At 32.0% G+C, this 18,244-nt stretch overlaps 1 protein-coding gene across 2 annotated transcripts; it reads right to left on the reverse strand.

Annotated features, from left to right (window-relative positions):
• Positions 1–252: 252 nt before the first annotated feature.
• On the reverse strand, positions 253–17,541 carry LOC139484725 (ubiquitin carboxyl-terminal hydrolase 46-like). 2 transcript variants are annotated; one of them, XM_071268618.1, is made up of 9 exons: positions 17,454–17,541; positions 15,319–15,399; positions 13,859–14,078; positions 11,683–11,763; positions 10,965–11,092; positions 10,146–10,306; positions 7,137–7,269; positions 3,972–4,115; positions 253–3,236 (listed from the first exon to the last, which is right to left on the reverse strand). In XM_071268618.1, exons 1-9 carry the CDS (start codon positions 17,460–17,462, stop codon positions 3,135–3,137), a joined length of 1,059 nt encoding a protein of 352 aa, XP_071124719.1. In that variant the 5' UTR covers positions 17,463–17,541; the 3' UTR covers positions 253–3,134. The 2 variants fall into 2 exon arrangements, with proteins under 2 accessions (XP_071124719.1, XP_071124718.1); XM_071268617.1 differs by having other exon boundaries at positions 10,965–11,095.
• Positions 17,542–18,244: the final 703 nt, after the last annotated feature.

The following is an 18,244-nucleotide window of genomic DNA, read 5'->3' on the forward strand; positions in this document are numbered from 1 at the left end:
AGCGTATGACTAAGCTTGATAGTACTGGTAATCCCAATGTCGGGGAATTGAAGTATGCACAAAAAGACACTCTTTTCACATATCAAGCTTATCGCACCTGCTATAGTGTAATGCCACATTGCATAGAATAAACAAAAAATATAGTAAAGAATTACAAAATATTAAAATAAAACACAAGAAAAAACAGTAAAAAACATATCTTTTTTCTGACTTGAGAGGGAAATGACACAAGAAATAAATAGCACAACAGTATAATTTCTTTGTACTGAAATTTATTGTATTCTTAAAAATTATGACTTCATATTTACACAAATGTAAACAAATAACAAAAACAACAGATATGACAAACCACTTCAGTTATATTTTCAAATGGTACCCAACATTGTAATGTTACATATGAAAATCGACAGTTTTATATTTATATATAGGGCAATATACATTCATATTGTTGCTCGGAAAACTAAATAAATTTAAGAAAATTTCAAACTTGTGAAAAGTTGAATATAAATTCTATTCATCATATCATTTCTTTTTCTTAAACCATAACATCTGGACATTGTGAGAATAATATTATATACCTTGATTTCTATTTTTTAATTGCTCAATAGGTAGTTTATACAATTTTAGTTCATTTGTAAATATTTAATATGCTCATCAAATACTTTGCAGTTAGACCCAACTAAAAATGTGTCTTCAGGACATATTTCTGAAGCTTTATGTGTTGTTCATAAGTGTTGGTATTGTTTGTATATCTACAGAGCTGTCTGTTTCATGGGTGGTGTGGTCTGTTTTCCTTCAACTTTTGGCAATTCCTATTGTCTTTTTATGCATTAATTTATAAATTACAGTTCAATAAAAATAAGAGTATAAAATATGTTTTTTTACCAAAAATAACTAGTATATTCTTTATACTATGTTTTCAAACAATTGTAAAATACTAACATATGTTACAAGTCTGCTAATGTAAGCAGATCCCAAAAGGAAAGAAATATGTACCAAGTTAAAAAAAAGTTACATTAAAATATTTCACAATGATATCAAAATTGGAAACAAAAACAGTTTACATTATAAGATGTAATGCATTTCAATGCTGCTTATTTAATGCATTGTTAAAATGACAAAACAGTTCACACAGAATAATATAAACTTCAAAAATGTATGGCTTGAGAAAATAAGGACTCTTAAAAAGCTGCTATGCCAAAAAATCAAAATTACATGATTTCAGTTTAGAGGGGGTGGGGTTGATCTCTCTCTTTGAAGGTTTCAGAGGTTGGCAGGTATGGTAGATCTGAATAATTAAGGGTTGTATTACCAGACAAAAGGATGGTTGAAAATATGCTGATCCTACAGTATCCAGGAAACATTAAAAAAAATATACAATTGGAAAAGACAAATATACCATCATGAATATTGCAGTAACAATTTAAACATATATTTAAAATAAAAATTATGATGACAATGTATTAGAAAGAAAACCCACAGGCATTGCAAAATATATCAATGACTGGTTAAGGGGAAATAACTCCTGTATTATCCAGATCTTCAAAATGCATTGGTAATATATTTTTTTCAGTGTTTATAAGTAAAAAAAATCTGTTTATGTCTATCTAAATAATTCTGGTTTTATGTTAATTATCTACAATAATAATAAATAAAGTTCTTAACAAAATATCTTAAGGAATGAAAGACTTAGGAATATAGATTCTGGTATAGGGTTATGGCTTTTTCAAAATTAAATGGATGGGGGGATGGATTAAAAGACACTTTTACTGAAGATCACCACCCATACAAATTAAATTAGAAATGTAATGCATTATAGTAGAGTTGTTTTTAACCTCACTACTGCTTTAATTTATTATTAAAATTAGGTACATTCAACTCTTCCAGCCCCCCATACAATTAATTATTAGTCTAAATATATTTCAAACTGTTTTACTGGTGGTCCTATCAGAAATTCTTATTGGAAAGCAGTTTAAATCAAAATTCTATATACAGAATGAAATGTATTTCTTCTATATCTAATAAGTTCTAGCAGATTTTTAAGAAGTGCAAGACTTAATGTTTTGCACAAAATCTAAAATTGCACATTCTATAGTGTATGAAAATATTTCTTTTTTTTCTACAAAAGAGGAGGCATGATTTAGTTATTTGAATTTGAGTGTCGCAAAGAATTGCAATCTATAAAACAGTACCTTCAGAAATATACAAGACAGAATAGAAGTCTCCTATATCTGTTACTGTAAATTCAGAATTTTTAAGATTATATTATTGTTGAATTTTAGATCCAATAGCTTCAGAAAAACTATAAACTCTGCATTTTAATTTTTGAAGACATTTTTGTCTTCAACGTTACCTGGAATATCAATTATAAATCTCTTGTATTTGTTCATTGTTCATTTATCACAATAAAGAATACATGGAAAGGTTTCTGAATTTACAGTACAGTATCTTGTATCTGATATTTTCCAATGTATAAACTTCCTACATGCTAGAAATAACTTCAATCCTATTGATTCATATGTTTTAGATATTTTTTCCATTTTTGAATATGAGAAACAACAACACTCAAAACAGATTCAAAACACAAGACCATGCTGATGTCAGTCAAACATTTATATTTCACTTTAACACATGCAGAAAACAATGTTTACATTGGTCCAATATCAGTAATGACATCACAGTGGGGTATCAACACAATTGGGTCCAGATTATATCATGATTTAACTCTATTTTTAAAGGATAACTTTTGTTCTATTTTACAAATTTCAATTCCATGAGATTTTATATTTGTATGTACATCACATAAATAGAAAGTGGAAAATATCAGAGAAAAAGAAAATAGAGGGTGTTTCATATTATATCTATCAGACAATGAGAGTTAACGTGAAATAAATAATTGTTTTATAGATCATTTATTGCAATTTTAATATCATTGCAAGAAATAAATGCCCAATATTCCTACTAACAGGAATACAGTAACATTTTTCACTGTGTTGAAACAGCATTATTTTCATCCAAATAAGTTATTTCTAATTGCAATATAGGAGTTAGTCCCAGTTACAGGTGAATTTTAAACACAGATCATTTCATTCATAAAAAGTTGTCAGAATCTGTACAAGAATGTATTGATTTATTCATTCTCTTGATTGATAAAACAAAATATATCCTGTCTCTGAATTTTTCTGTAGATCTGAGGGCAGTCCATAAAAGTCTTCTATTGTAGAGGGGTCAATTTTCTGTAATGAAAACAAATTTTAAATTAAGAATTTCATTGGACAACAGGAAACCTGTGAATCTAAGTGGATTGAGAATATAACTGTAATGCTGTATTTTGAGAATATTACTGTAATGCTGTATTTTGAGAATATAAATGTAATGCTGTATTTTGAGAATATTACTGTAACGCTGTATTTTTAGAATATAACTGTAATTCTGTATTTTGAGAATATAACTGTAATGCTGTATTTTGAGAATATTACTGTAATGCTGTATTTTGAGAATATAATTGTTATGCTGTATTTTGACCAATTTTAGTGAATAAGCTATAGAATAAATGCAAAATTGAGATTTACAAAAAAAGAAAAGCAGTTGCTAAATGTATTTTTCTGTGACTACAGAACAGTTTTCAAATATTGCATGGCATAAAGTATGCTTGGCTTGGAGCAAGATACTTATTCTAATGAAAAATGACTGTGTTTTGTTTCTAAGAATTATAAATTCCTGATTGCTGCTATCTTATTACTTGCAGTTTTGAGAATGGTTAAGTACTGTATATACACAATATTTTGTAGTGAAATAATTCTCATGCAGAGCTAGAATACCTTGAATGTAATTTAAGTACCAGTAACATTAGTTAACCATCCTAAATCAACAAATTCATTTCTAATACATATTGCTTCTATAAAGTAAGAAAGAGAATAACTCCATACATATTTGTTTGTTAGACAGTTGCTATGGTAACCAATACTTACATCAACAATATCATCATCAAACAATAACCAGAATCCATCACTTTTAACAATACTGATATAATGACCTCTGTTTAAACTGCTACCTATGTGTATCACCACGGCAACAAGGTCATACATTCTATCAGGGTTAAAAGCATCATCTGACTGAAAGAACAGAAAAAGGAATTAAATACTGTGAAAGTACTTTTATTCGTGGGGTACCAATTTTCGTGGTTTTCGTGGATGACTTTATCCACGAATTTAAGTGTCCAACGAAATAAAACAACCATTATCCAAATCAAGACATGGAAAGATCCCCATCGGTAGGTTTGACTACTGAGAATGATCTAGAGAATATATTGAAGAACGCCAAATCTGAGAATACTTTAATAGCAGTCACAGAACTACAACCGCATGCAGGATTATACCAATTTAATCTTTAATAACCTAAACTGTACAACTGTTGATCTTTTAATTCTCATAAAAAATATTTTTTGATCGATTAAAGACAGATTTCTGGTATTGATATACTAGTATGATAAAGTGTTCATTTCATATCCTCATAGTTCTCGTACATATTGGAAATAATAATTTCATGCTGGGCTTGATTTTGATAAGAATTATTTGACAATTCAAGATACATTTATAGCATTTATAGCATTTGTTTCGTTAATGTTTTCTTCAGGTGACATGTTTATGGCATAATTAACACCTCCTTTGATGGTCTTTAATCTGTTGATCACTTTATCATGGGTTAATTAGTGTTATCACTACGATTACCACGTGTCAATGTTTACTTTGCAATTTTCTTCAATCCAGACTATTTGTAACCTTCCTTTCTAAAGGCTTTCATTTTTAGCTCACCTGGCCCAAAGGGCCAAGTGAGCTTTTCTCATCACTTTGCGTCCGGCGTCCGGCGTCCGTCGTCGTCCAGCGTTAGCTTTTACAAAAATCTTCTCCTCTGAAACTACTGGGCCAAATCAAACCAAACTTGGCCACAATCATCATTGGGGTATCTAGTTTAAAAAATGTGTGGCGTGACCCGGTCAACCAACCAAGATGGCCACCACGGCTAAAAATAGAACATAGTGGTAAAATGCAGTTTTTGGCTTATAACTCAAAAACAAAAGCATTTAGAGCAAATCTGACAAAGGGTAAAAATGTTTATTAGGTCAAGATCTATCTGCCCTGAAATTTTCAGATGAATCAGTCAATTGGTTGTTGGGTTGCTGCCCCTGAATTGGTAATTTTGAGGAAATTTTGCTGTTTTTGGTTATTATCTTGAATATTATTATAGATAGAGATAAACTGTAAACAGCAATAATGTTCAGCAAAGTAAGATCTACAAATAAGTCAACATGACCAAAATGGTCAGTTGACCCGTTTAGGAGTTATTGCCCTTTATAGTCAATTTTTAACCATTTTTCGTAAATTAAAGTAATCTTTTACAAAAATCTTCTCCTCTGAAACTACTGGGCCAAATTAATCCAAACTTGGCCACAATCATCTTTGGGGAATCTAGTTTAAAAAATGTGTGGCGTGACCTGGTCAACCAACCAAGATGGCCACCACGGCTAAAAATAGAACATAGGGGTAAAATGCAGTTTTTGACTTATAACTCAAAAACCAAAGCATTTTGAGGAAATCTGACATGGGATAAAAATGTTTATTAGGTCAAGATCTATCTGCCCTGAAATTTTCAGATGAATCAGTCAATCGGTTGTTGGGTTGCTGCCCCTGAATTGGTAATTTTGAGGAAATTTTGCTGTTTTTGGTTATTATCTTGAATATTATTATAGATAGAGATAAACTGTGACAGCAATAATGTTCATCACAGTAAGATCTACAAATAAGTCAACATGACCAAAATGGTCAGTTGACCCGTGTAGGAGTTATTGCCCTTTATAGTCAATTTTTAACCATTTTTTGTAAATTAAAGTAATCTTTTACAAAAATCTTCTCCTCTGAAACTACTGGGCCAAATTAATCCAAACTTGGCCACAATCATCTTTGGGGTATCTAGTTTAAAAAATGTGTGGCATGACTTGGTCAACCAACTAAGATGGCTGCCACGGCTAAAAATAGAACATAGGGGTAAAATACAGTTTTTGGCTTATAACTATGAAACCAAAGCATTTAGAGCAAATCTGACAAGAAGTTAAATTGTTAATCAAGTCAATATCTACCTGCCCTGAATTTTTCAAATGAATTGGACAACTGGTTGTTGGGTTGCTGCCCTCCAAATGGTAATTTTTAAAGAAATTTTGCCGTTTTTGGTTATCTTGAATACTATTATAGATAGCGATAAACTGTAAACAGCAATAATGTTCAGCAAAGTAAGATCTAGAAATAAGTCAACATGACCTAAATGGTCAATTGACCCCTTAAGGAGTTATTGCTCTTTATAGTCAATTTTTAACAATTTTCATTAATTTGGTAAATTTATGTAAATATTTACCAAATATAGTTCTCTGTTACTAATGGGCAAAGTTCATTATAGATAATATTGTAAGAAGCAAAATCGTTCAGTAAAGTAAGAACTTCAAACACATCACCATCACCAAAATACAATTTTGTCATGAATCCATTTGTGTCCTTTGTTTAATATGCACATAGACCAAGGTGAGCGACACAGGCTCTTTAGAGCCTCTAGTTTAATTATTATTTTTAGAAAACTAAAATCCACGAATTTAAAAACCCACGAACATGTAAATATTACTCAAACCACAAAAATTGATACCCACGAATTAAAGTACTTTCACAGTACTTGAAACACCTAAGTTCATGCTGCTTTGAGACCTATGAGTTGATATCATATATGTAAATTGTATTACCAGATCAGTTTTCACAACCATTTTTAGGGATAGGAAAAGAGGTATCTTAGTTTCCACAAAACTAGAAAAGAATTTTCAACTGATAACTAAAATCAAGTTAAATATATTAACATTAATGTATAGTTGGGAGTAAATCCATTTAATCAATGTCTTACTCTCTTTATAAAGAATTAAAGACCAATTTATTTGTTTCACACCGTTAGTATCTCACTAAAAATTAAAAATACAAAATATAATTTCTTTCTACATCTGATCATTGTACCCGGAATGGTAATTTTTCCTAAATATTCATCGGGTTAGTAAACTTCATTTGTTTTAGAGGTGAGCTATGGTTTACAACAATTATACTTACTGTATTAAATAATCGTAATTCTAAAGGAAAGACAACTCTGTATGAAAGTTTTGTAAATCTGTTCATCTGTTCCATGTATTTAAAGCGTTTTAAATGTAAGGCTAATATCTGTGGCAGTTTTTTTACCCTCATTCTGAAAATGCAATGTAAAATTGAGAATGGAAATAAGAAATATATATCAATGAGACAACAACCCAAAGCAGACAACAGCCAAAGGCCACCAATTGGTCTTCCACATAGCAAGAAATCCTGCACCAGAAAGGTGGTCCTCAGCTGGCTTACTTTCTTAGGAATCAGTATAAAGTGCTGTGTATTAACAAAATATCAGCAACCATTTTGTGCATGTTGACTGTTTCAGTTTCCTTGGACTGTACATTTCATTACTGTCACCACAATATTTATAGATTATCAATGGGTTTTCAAACAAGAGAGTGTTTCTCAGCTACAATCTCATCAAAGGGGGACAACCCTGAGATGTTTTCAAACAAGAGGGTGTTTCTCAGCTACAATCTCATCAAAGGGGGACAACCCTGAGATGTTTTCAAACAAGAGGGTGTTTCTCAGCTACAATCTCATCAAAGGGGGACAACCATGAGATGAGATGTGGCCAAGAAACATCCCAGAGTTTGAAAGACCATTGATAATCTATTTATCGCTATTTTACCTACGAAAACATTAATGTTTACATTGACAACTACATATGAGCTCTTTTCTGACGATGATTTACTATCTCAAGCATGCAGCATGATATGAAAAATAATCACAAGAAAAGAGCTGCTAAAGGAAGAATGCACAAAATGGAATTAAATTTCATTATTAATCTCTATATATCAAGTTGTGTTGACAAGAAACAATATCTGCATAATTAAGGTAATTATGTCTAGGCCAAGAAACTTATGAAGATGAAAATTTAAATCCTATTTAATATTAATCAATAATAAATAGCAAAAGTGTGTATGGGACATATATGATGCCCCCCACTTGCATATTATCAGATAAATCAATAAAGAACATAACTGAAGAACGCCAAAGTTGCGCTATCCCAATTTGTACTTAAATGGTTTACTTTTACAAATTGTGACTTGGACGGAGAGTTGTCTCATACCACATCTTCTTATATCTAATATCTAATAACACTAGAACAGACATAGTGAAGCCACCAAAATTCAAACTTGATCTGCATTTTGTGGTAATAAGTATTGTGTGTAAGTTTCATAACATTTGGTTAAGGCAAACTAAAGTTAGATAATGGAAACCAACTTTTGGACATACATACAGATGGACAGACAGATGTTCAGACACAGGTAAAACTTAATGCCCCCTTCGCTACAACAGGGGCATTAAAATGTTGTACTTTTAAAATACCATGTATTTCTAGACACTGAACACTTGCCAAAATGTTTTTAATACAAATGAATTTAATCTTTTCAGCAAGAGCTGATGCATTTAAAATATATCACAGAGAATGTTAATACTGACCTTTTCTGGGCTTCCTGTTTACTACAGCATACTTCACAGTAATACTTCTGTTCAGCACACAGTGTTTATACTGACATTTTCTGAGCTTCCTGTTTACTACAGCATACTTCACAGTAATACTTCTGTTCAGCACATAGTGTCTCAGTACTACTGAATCCTCTAAGACAATGGGTAATTGTTTACTGACCTTTTCTGAGCTTCCTGTTTACTACAGCATACTTCACAGTAATACTTCTGTTCAGCACACAGTGTTTATACTGACCTTTTATGAGCTTCCTGTTTACTACAGCATACTTCACTGTAATACTTCTGTTCAGCACATAGTGTTTATACTGACCTTTTCTGGGCTTCCTGTTTACTACAGCATACTTCACAGTAATACTTCTGTTCAGCACATAGTGTCTCAGTACTACTGAATCCTCTAAGACAATGGGTAATTGTTTACTGACCTTTTCTGAGCTTCCTGTTTACTACAGCATACTTCACAGTAATACTTCTGTTCAGCACACAGTGTCTCAGTACTACTGAATCCTCTAAGACAATGGGTAATTGTTTACTGACCTTTTCTGAGCTTCCTGTTTACTACAGCATACTTCACAGTAATACTTTTGTTCAGCACATAGTGTCTCAGTACTACTGAATCCTCTAAGACAATGGGTAATTGTTTACTGACCTTTTCTGGGCTTCCTGTTTACTACAGCATACTTCACAGTAATACTTTTGTTCAGCACAGTGTTTATACTGACCTTTTCTGGGCTTCCTGTTTACTACAGCATACTTCACAGTAATACTTCTGTTCAGCACACAGTGTCTCAGTACTACTGAATCCTCTAAGACAATGGGTAATTGTTTACTGACCTTTTCTGAGCTTCCTGTTTACTACAGCATACTTCACAGTAATACTTCTGTTCAGCACATAGTGTCTCAGTACTACTGAATCCTCTAAGACTATGGGTAATTGTTTACTGACCTTTTCTGAGCTTCCTGTTTACTACAGCATACTTCACAGTAATACTTCTGTTCAGCACACAGTGTCTCAGTACTACTGAATCCTCTAAGACAATGGGTAATTGTTTACTGACCTTTTCTGGGCTTCCTGTTTACTACAGCATACTTCAAAGTAATACTTCTGTTCACCACACAGTGTCTCAGTACTACTGAATCCTCTAAGACTATGGGTAATTGTTTACTGACCTTTTCTGAGCTTCCTGTTTACTACAGCATACTTCACAGTAATACTTCTGTTCAGCACACAGTGTCTCAGTACTACTGAATCCTCTAAGACAATGGGTAATTGTTTACTGACCTTTTCTGGGCTTCCTGTTTACTACAGCATACTTCACAGTAATACTTCTGTTCACCACACAGTGTCTCAGTACTACTGAATCCTCTAAGACTATGGGTAATTGTTTACTGACCTTTTCTGAGCTTCCTGTTTACTACAGCATACTTCACAGTAATACTTCTGTTCAGCACACAGTGTCTCAGTACTACTGAATCCTCTAAGACAATGGGTAATTGTTTACTGACCTTTTCTGAGCTTCCTGTTTACTACAGCATACTTCACAGTAATACTTCTGTTCAGCACACAGTGTCTCAGTACTACTGAATCCTCTAAGACAATGGGTAATTGAGGTATTTTGTTCTACATCTACAGAAAGATCTAAAAAGTCTTCATCTTTGCTGCTAACCTGTAAAAAAGCAGAGACATCCTGCTGATAATTTCCCTTTAAAAGTTTTTATCTATATATAACTATCAAATACAGATTTAGAGATATTCTGGAAAAATGCAAGACATTTATAAAATTGGTCATTAATAGACAATATCTGTATAGATAAGGATTTGACTGATGATTTCAGCCATGTTAACTTATTTGTAGATCTTGTCTTGCTCCCTATGTTTGATGTTTATAAGTTTATGTCTGTCTATTGAAAATTTTGATATATAATAGGCACAAACCTAAAAAATAAATAAGTGGTAAAATCCATCTTTTAAGTGCAATAACTTTTATAAGCAGTTGTCTGACAGTTTTGACTTAAATGAACAATAGTAAGAGCTCAACATTTTTAACAGTTAAGTGCTCTTTGTTAGATTTTCTATTTTTGTAGCGGTTTTCAAAATAATAGGCAAAACTTCCATTTTATCCCTATGTTCTATTTTACTCTTGTTGGCTGGCTGGGTCATCGAACACAATATATAAAAAAAAATACCACAAATGTTTGGTTAAGTTTGGCCTAGAACTTTCAGAGGGGAAGATTTTTGTAAAAGTTGACAGACAAAGCCATTTGCCGAGTGATAAGACATGCTCGCTTGGTTTTTTAAGGGTAGGTGAGCTTAAAATAACTTACTGTTTCACAATTAAGACATCTAGTCTCGTTTGTAAAGGTGCCCTGGAATAATTCCTCCACCCAGGTAGGTTCTGGTTTACTTTGGATCTCAGGGTTATTCACAGACTTTGGTTTGTTGCCTTGTTTTTCTGCTAATAGCATAAATAAATAAAAGAAAATTGAGTCGACATTAATCACAATTTACACAAATATTTTTTAACATGAGCTGCAAATAAATATCAGTACATCTGTTTACATATTTTGAGTCAAGAAAATCTTTGCAGAAATTCTGTAACTTTTGAAAATTGAGTTGTTATAAGAATCCTACAAAACACCATAATTCATCTTTTTCTTCATATTTGAACATTACAAAATCAAATGATTTTAATATGTTTCTTAATTTTTAAACAAACTGTTTTAACAATAGTAAGTAATGTGTCTCATGATGTATGTTTTTTAATAACAGACACTATTATTTATTTTCAACTTCATAACTAACCTGCAAAAGCAGAAAGCTTTTAGTGTATTTTAGTAAGGTGTAGACTAAAGTACCAAAGAGTATGTGTATGAATATAATAATTCATAGAAAAGTAACTATTCTTTTAAGCTCATTCATAGAAAATAAACACATTTTCTACCATGATCTTTCATGTCCGTCTTATTCTAAGACGAAACTTAAGTTTTCCTATGAAAGAAGTCATACAGGATACATTGTGCAGTCCCCACTAATATGGCTTACCTTGTAACAGCTCTGATACTCTATTTAACAAGTAATTCAAGAATTCATGTGCATCCTGCTGCATATAATTATCAAATAATTCTGGAAAAAAAAAAATGAATATTGAGCAAAAAATTACGAAGCATTTGAATTAAAGTACTCAGGGCTTTCCAAAGTAGCTGGTGGATTTCCGCCGTTTACGGTGGCTGCAAGTGCCAGCTACTTTACTGACAAAAATATAAATTCAAAAAGAACAAAATATCTTTTTCAAAATTTTACAGGCAGCCGACGGACGTATTGTCGCAAAGTCGCAGTCACGATAAACAAGGATGAAAATTCAGTGTTTACCTTGGACTTAATTAATATAGTTCACATGAATTCAGGTCACTGATTGCTTGTCTATTTAAAGTCAGAATGCATCGTTTCTTTTCAAAGACAACAAGAGAGACGTTCCGGTGGTCATTGAACGCTAACAATAAAGACGTTCCGATGGTCATTAACTCTTTGGTTTTGGCTCTTAGAACGTGAAGACAATCAGATAGGATGACAATTTTATGTTATGGACTAATATCATTCAAATAAAAGAAAGTGTAGTAGATCATGTTGTTAAGAATCTGGAAAACAGGATCTTTTGAAGTTCATTTTTCAAAGCCCACGTGGTGTTCAGAGAATCAAGGTCAAAATCGAAAGTAGAATTGTCGACTCCATCACAAATAGATAACATTTCCAAATGATTTATGTATCCAACTTATTGAACAGTTTACAAAAAAAGAGAAAATCAGAGGATATATCAATTTTCTGTCAATGCTTGAGAAATAATTGTATGATTTAAATATGTGTAACAGTCTTTGGAGTAAAATGGGGTCATTTGTTTACAAATGCACGTAGTTATGCAAAATAATCGATCAAGATTTTTTTTTTTTCTAACAAATCGGATTATTATATGAATGAAACTCCTTAAAAAGCAAATGAATTTTAATCATAATGTAAAGAAAATAAAAAACAAACCATTACATAAAATAAATTTGAAAATTCTTTGAGATTTTTTCTTTTCTTCCTTTTATTTCATACATAAAAATGGTCATTTGAAAGATGCCAGGAGATTGTGAGAATGCAGGATTTTGCTCTATTTATGCCAGAGCTTATGGGGGCCTTAAGCGGCCCCAGACCCCCGGCCATAAAACACCAAGCTTACAGCTTGGAAGGCGTCTGGCTTCGCCGAACGTATAATTGTAATTTAGCCTACTACTTCAATTTCAAGGGAAAGCCCTGAGTACTGACTAAACATGCTTACAATATAATTACTGTAACTCATTATATATTCTGTTTTAGAATATGGGTGATGACTTATTTTGCATAAATAACGCATAAATGGGTCAATAGAAGTCCATACATGTATAACAAAGATCATCATACATTTAAATTGTGGATATGTTGCTAAAAGATAATGGTTAAACTCATTCTAGAAATACTTGAAAATACTGGATAGAATGAGTTGATCTTCAATTGTTAGGTACATACATGTACTTCTGATATATCATCATGATCATGTATATCTGGTATTCAGCTTTTTGACAAATGAAAATATGTGTTTTGGTTTATTTGTTGTTATCAAACTAAAGAGATGACAAAAACAAATGATTGATTGATTGATGCTTGCTTAATGGCAATTATAACTCACATACTAATAATTAAGGATAAACTCAATAAATAGAATTCTTTGAAAAAGGAAACAAGATTGTATATGCATTGAAACTTCTTGCAGCTACGTCGACGATGGACGTGTTTAACGACCTCGACTGGCTATAGAGCCCTTGCATGCAGCTGATCTGTTTAGTTCCTTTTTAAAGTTTGTATAATACTGAATATTCTATGAAGTGTTTAGTTAAATGTTGGTCATAATTTCTTCTTTTTCTTTCACTGTTCTTTTTCAACTTAAATTAGAATCGCCCCTACATTTCTTCTTTTTTTGTGATTTTGTGATTTTTAATTTATAAATTTTGTTTATCTCTATTTTCATTTGATTTTGTTCAATTCCTCCAACTTAAAGTACATGTAGCTAACCTAAAAGTTGTGGTAAATAAATTTGCAGAATAGAATAAGATAGAGGTTCACAAAATTTTAAAGACATTTTTTTAATAGTAGTTCCCACATCCTTTATAAGCCCTGAGTATGAATATAATGTGTGATCACATACCATACTCTTTTCTCAGTCTTGTGATAAATTTCTTTGGGGCAATGGTTCCCACTTTTTTCTTCTGTGTAGCTATACTATAGAAAAGATCAGCCAGGCAAGTCAATAATGTCTCCTTCTTATTATTCTTCTGGTGTTGTTTAAATTGTAAAACTTTCTCTCGGAATGGTCGACAAAAATACAAAGCTTGCAGCACAGAGTTACCATAACATGTGTTACCAAACTGCAAAAAAAAAATAAGCAAGAAATGTCAGGAAGTGTACATTCCCTTGAAAAAGTTATTTAATTTGCTTTTTTAAAATAACATCTCAACCTCCAACCTCTTGATTACATAGTTGACAACTGCAAAAGCTTCTCTTTTCTTGTTGGTCGTGCAAACATGTTTAATAAATTTAAGAAAAAAAATACCAAGATAATTTATGCATACATGTAAGTGAGTATTATGCTGATTTTATTTTTAAGTATTTTGACATACATGTATTAAAAGAGGTCATAAAACAATATGCATTTTGTCTACAATGTGTTAACAAGGTAGAGTGGTTTATTATGGATATGCATGAGTTTGAAGACCATAAATGCTTTTCTCTTATGGTTGTGGCCTATTTGACTATTTCTTAAAATTGAGAAAGGAAATGGTGAATATGTCAAAGCGACAACCACCCGACCATAGAGCAAACAACAGCCGAAGGCAACCAATGGGTCTTCAATGTAGCGAGAATTCCCGCACCCGTAGGTGTCCTTCAGCTGGCCCCTAAAATATGCATAATAGTACAGTGATAATGGACGTCATACTAAACTCCGAATTATACACAAGAAACTAAAATTTAAAATCATACAAGACTAACAAAGGCCAGAGGCTCCTGACTTGGGACAGGCGCAAAATTGCGGCGGGGTTAAACATGTTTATGAGATCTCAACCCTCCCCCTATACCTCTAGCCAATGTAGAAAAGTAAAACAATAACAATACGCACATTAAAATTGCATGGATAGATATTTCTTGTCCAAGTGATATCTATTTCTCACTTATTACTAAAATTATTAATATTAAAAATATTTCTAAACATGCTAAAGTGATAGTTATAATAAATTCATGAAATAACACGTATGTTACTTGTAAATTGTTTCATATCAGCATTAACCTATAATATTACTTGATAATTTCTGAATTTGTTACCACTTACATTGACCAGACCAAAGTAATGTTCATTGGTGGGCAACTGGTTCTGTACCTATTTCTATATTTTTCACTTACATTGACCAGACCAAAGTAATGTTCATTGGCTGGTAACTGTTCTGTACCTATTTCTATATTTATCACTTACATTGACCAGACCAAAGTAATGTTCATTAGCTGGTAACTGTTCTGTACCTATTTCTATATTTATCACTTACATTGACCAGACCAAAGTAATGTTCCTTGGCTGGTAACTGTTCTGTACCTATTTTTATATTTATCACTTACATTGACCAGACCAAAGTAATGTTCATTGGCGGGTAACTGTTCTGTACCTATTTCTTTCTCCAGCTGTGAAGGATTATTCCCCTGCAAACAGAAAATAATGGAAACATACTTTTGTGTTTCCTAACATTCTATACATTGTTACTACTGAAACTACCATGTATCCCATGCCATCCATCTTCATTTTTTAAAATCCTTTACGTATTGAACATTGTACATGTACATTTTATTTGCATGAGCAGATGTCTAAAAGGAGGGTGTGGCTTGTTTTTGAGTTTGTAATGTATGCAACATTTTCAATGATGTTTACTTGTCCTGATCAATTAATTAAAATAAAATTGGGATTGCTTATTGAATATTGGTAAAACCCTTTGAACAGAACACTGAATGACTGATAATTTGCTATTTTAAATAAATCTAAAGTGTCCAAAAATAAAAAAAGTGACATACATGTGTGCTAAAAATGTAGTGTCTCATATGCAAACAGACATGACAGATAGCTTGATCATGTTAACAGATGAAAAAAGTAGAAGAAAATTAATGTGCTTGCTGGATTTAGAGTATTTTGGGGTTGTAAAAAGCTTTTTCAAAATGTAAAACTTTATATTCATTTCCTTCAAGAAACAAAAAGGCAAAAGGGATCTGTCCCTTAATTTCCTGTTTTAACCCGTTTTTAATCATGCCCAACAGACCAGAACATTCATTATGTTGAATGTGGGCAGTATTTGGAAGAAGAGACCAGAAAGCGTCAATGCCCATTTGTCAAATTATGGCGTAATTTTCTGATAGAATTTTTATATAGGGACGAAGTCTCCATTACGGTAGAAAAATCAATAATAATAAAAAAAAAAATCCGGAAAATTTTCTGAATTTTTCATTTTACTAATGAACTCAAAATCGTTTACTTTTTTTCTTCAGATCTACTTCCTGTTCCGGTCTTGTTTGCATGAGACTTTGAATAAAATGTATATTCATCAACATATCAACAAATATAGGACGGAATTCAACACCCATTTTTAATAATTGTTTGATATGAATAAAACGTTACCTGATAACAGCGTTTCTCTGTTTACATTGAATATGACGTCATAACTTAAACAACTTCACAACTAAATTCCTAACAACAGAACCAATATTGGAAATGTTACGGTATTTCCGTTTCTTTTATCAACATGTTTGAATTAGAAAAAAATTAATACAGACTTTGTCCCCATTTACAGGTAATGCCTGCCTCATATTATTTTAATTTCAACTATGACTATAGTATGAGAGCATTAGAGCAAATGTCTTGAAATCCTCAGATATTTAATCATTGAAAGTCGATACCTATTTTGGGTTATTAAACAAATATTTATGAGGATCTGAGTGATTCTCCTTAACCTGTTTTATTCAGAACGACAGACATAATTAAGGTTCATCATAACAAATGGACAAATATGGCCGTATTTTTACCTCAAAAACTACTCTGTGTACAGACTTACCTGTGCGGTTTGAAAAGTTTTAATGCCTAGCATCCACTAGATATATAAAAGTTAAATGCATTTTGTGTTTAAGAAAGATAAAATCTTTCTTGGTTTTTGCTGGGCATTTTTTTTCCTTTCTTCAGAAGGTGCAAAAATAAACAAACACCTGCATTACTTTGATACTGTCCACTCACTGACTCAGATAAACTCTTTAACTCACCTATAGTTCTGAAGATACCTGGTGTCTATGTCAATTAAGGACAATGAAAACAACACAAACCGGTTTTTTACCTGAGGGAGCATCTCATAGTTGTTCCACAACTTAGTAAATTTTCACACCTTTTGCATGAAGGAAAAAAAATGCCCATCAAAATCCAAAAGAGAGTTTATCTTTCTGAAACACAAAATGGATTTAACTTTTTTATATCTAGTGGATGCTAGGCATTAAAACTTTTCCAACTTCACAGGTGAGTCTGCACTCAGAGTAATTTTTGGCATGTAAATACAGCCATATTTGTCCGTTTGTTATGATGAACCTTAAGGCTTGCAGTTAATCACGACATCAGTTGTGACGTCTTGTACGGCTTTCTCGTTTTCATTTTCCCTGAACACAATCCTTCTACGTCAAAAAAACATTAATATAAGTGTGTTTAAGAATTTATAATTTCAATTTACCATCTTCATTCGGGAAAAATCGTATAATTTAAACTTGCAGGCTCAAGTCAATAAATCTGACGTCCATTTTGAAATCTAAATTATTCTAAATTGAAACCAATAGTCGGATCGGAAATTAGCATATATTTCGGAATTTCGTATACTAGTTTCGGCCTTTTACATTTCGGTCCTAGTTGGTCCATCGGATATTTATTTTTTTACTTTTTGCAAATGTTGCTAAAACATCGCTGACAACAGCATATATGTGAATGGCATGTGCTCAAGTATAGAAGCTATACTCAAATGAGTCAGCATTAAATAAACTTATTGTTTCACTGATTTTATATTAAAATGAACAATTTGTTTCGAAAGGAATTGGTCAAATAAATGTAAAAAATCAACTGGTAAAGATGGTTTATCACCAAAAAATTTACAAGTTGTTTAAGTAAACCTGTAGTGAGTAAACCAATCACACAGCTTGTTAATTTATCATTATCAACTTGTCTCAAGATCAATTTCCACCATTTCCTTGCCGCTTTTCGATAACGCTATGACAACATTAAAGTTAACATTTTGAAAGATTGGAAAAAGGCACTGGACAATAATGAATACTTAGCATCAACATTAATGAATCTCAGTAATGCTTTTAACTGTCGTCCTCATCATCTACTTCTTTGTAAACTGGGAAAATAAGGGCTTAGTCCATCTCAGCACTTGAATTGCTCAAAAATTATCTGACTACAAGAAAACAGTTTGTAAAATAGGTAAGAGTATCAGTCAAATGCAAGATATTTATAAAGGTGTTCCTCAGG

Source organism: Mytilus edulis, chromosome 8 (assembly GCF_963676685.1).
Source record: "Mytilus edulis chromosome 8, xbMytEdul2.2, whole genome shotgun sequence".
In the NCBI taxonomy this organism is placed as follows: domain Eukaryota; kingdom Metazoa; phylum Mollusca; class Bivalvia; order Mytilida; family Mytilidae; genus Mytilus; species Mytilus edulis.

What these genes read in the sequence shown, in the direction of transcription:
- LOC139484725 (XM_071268617.1), bottom strand. An exon ending in GATGTCTTAATTGTGAAACA is followed by an intron (nt 10,307 to 10,964) that starts GTAAGTTATTTT and finishes GCTTTTTTACAG; the next exon opens with GTTAGCAGCAAAGATGAAGA. An exon ending in TTGATGATGATATTGTTGAT is followed by an intron (nt 3,237 to 3,971) that starts GTAAGTATTGGT and finishes TTTTCATTACAG; the next exon opens with AAAATTGACCCCTCTACAAT.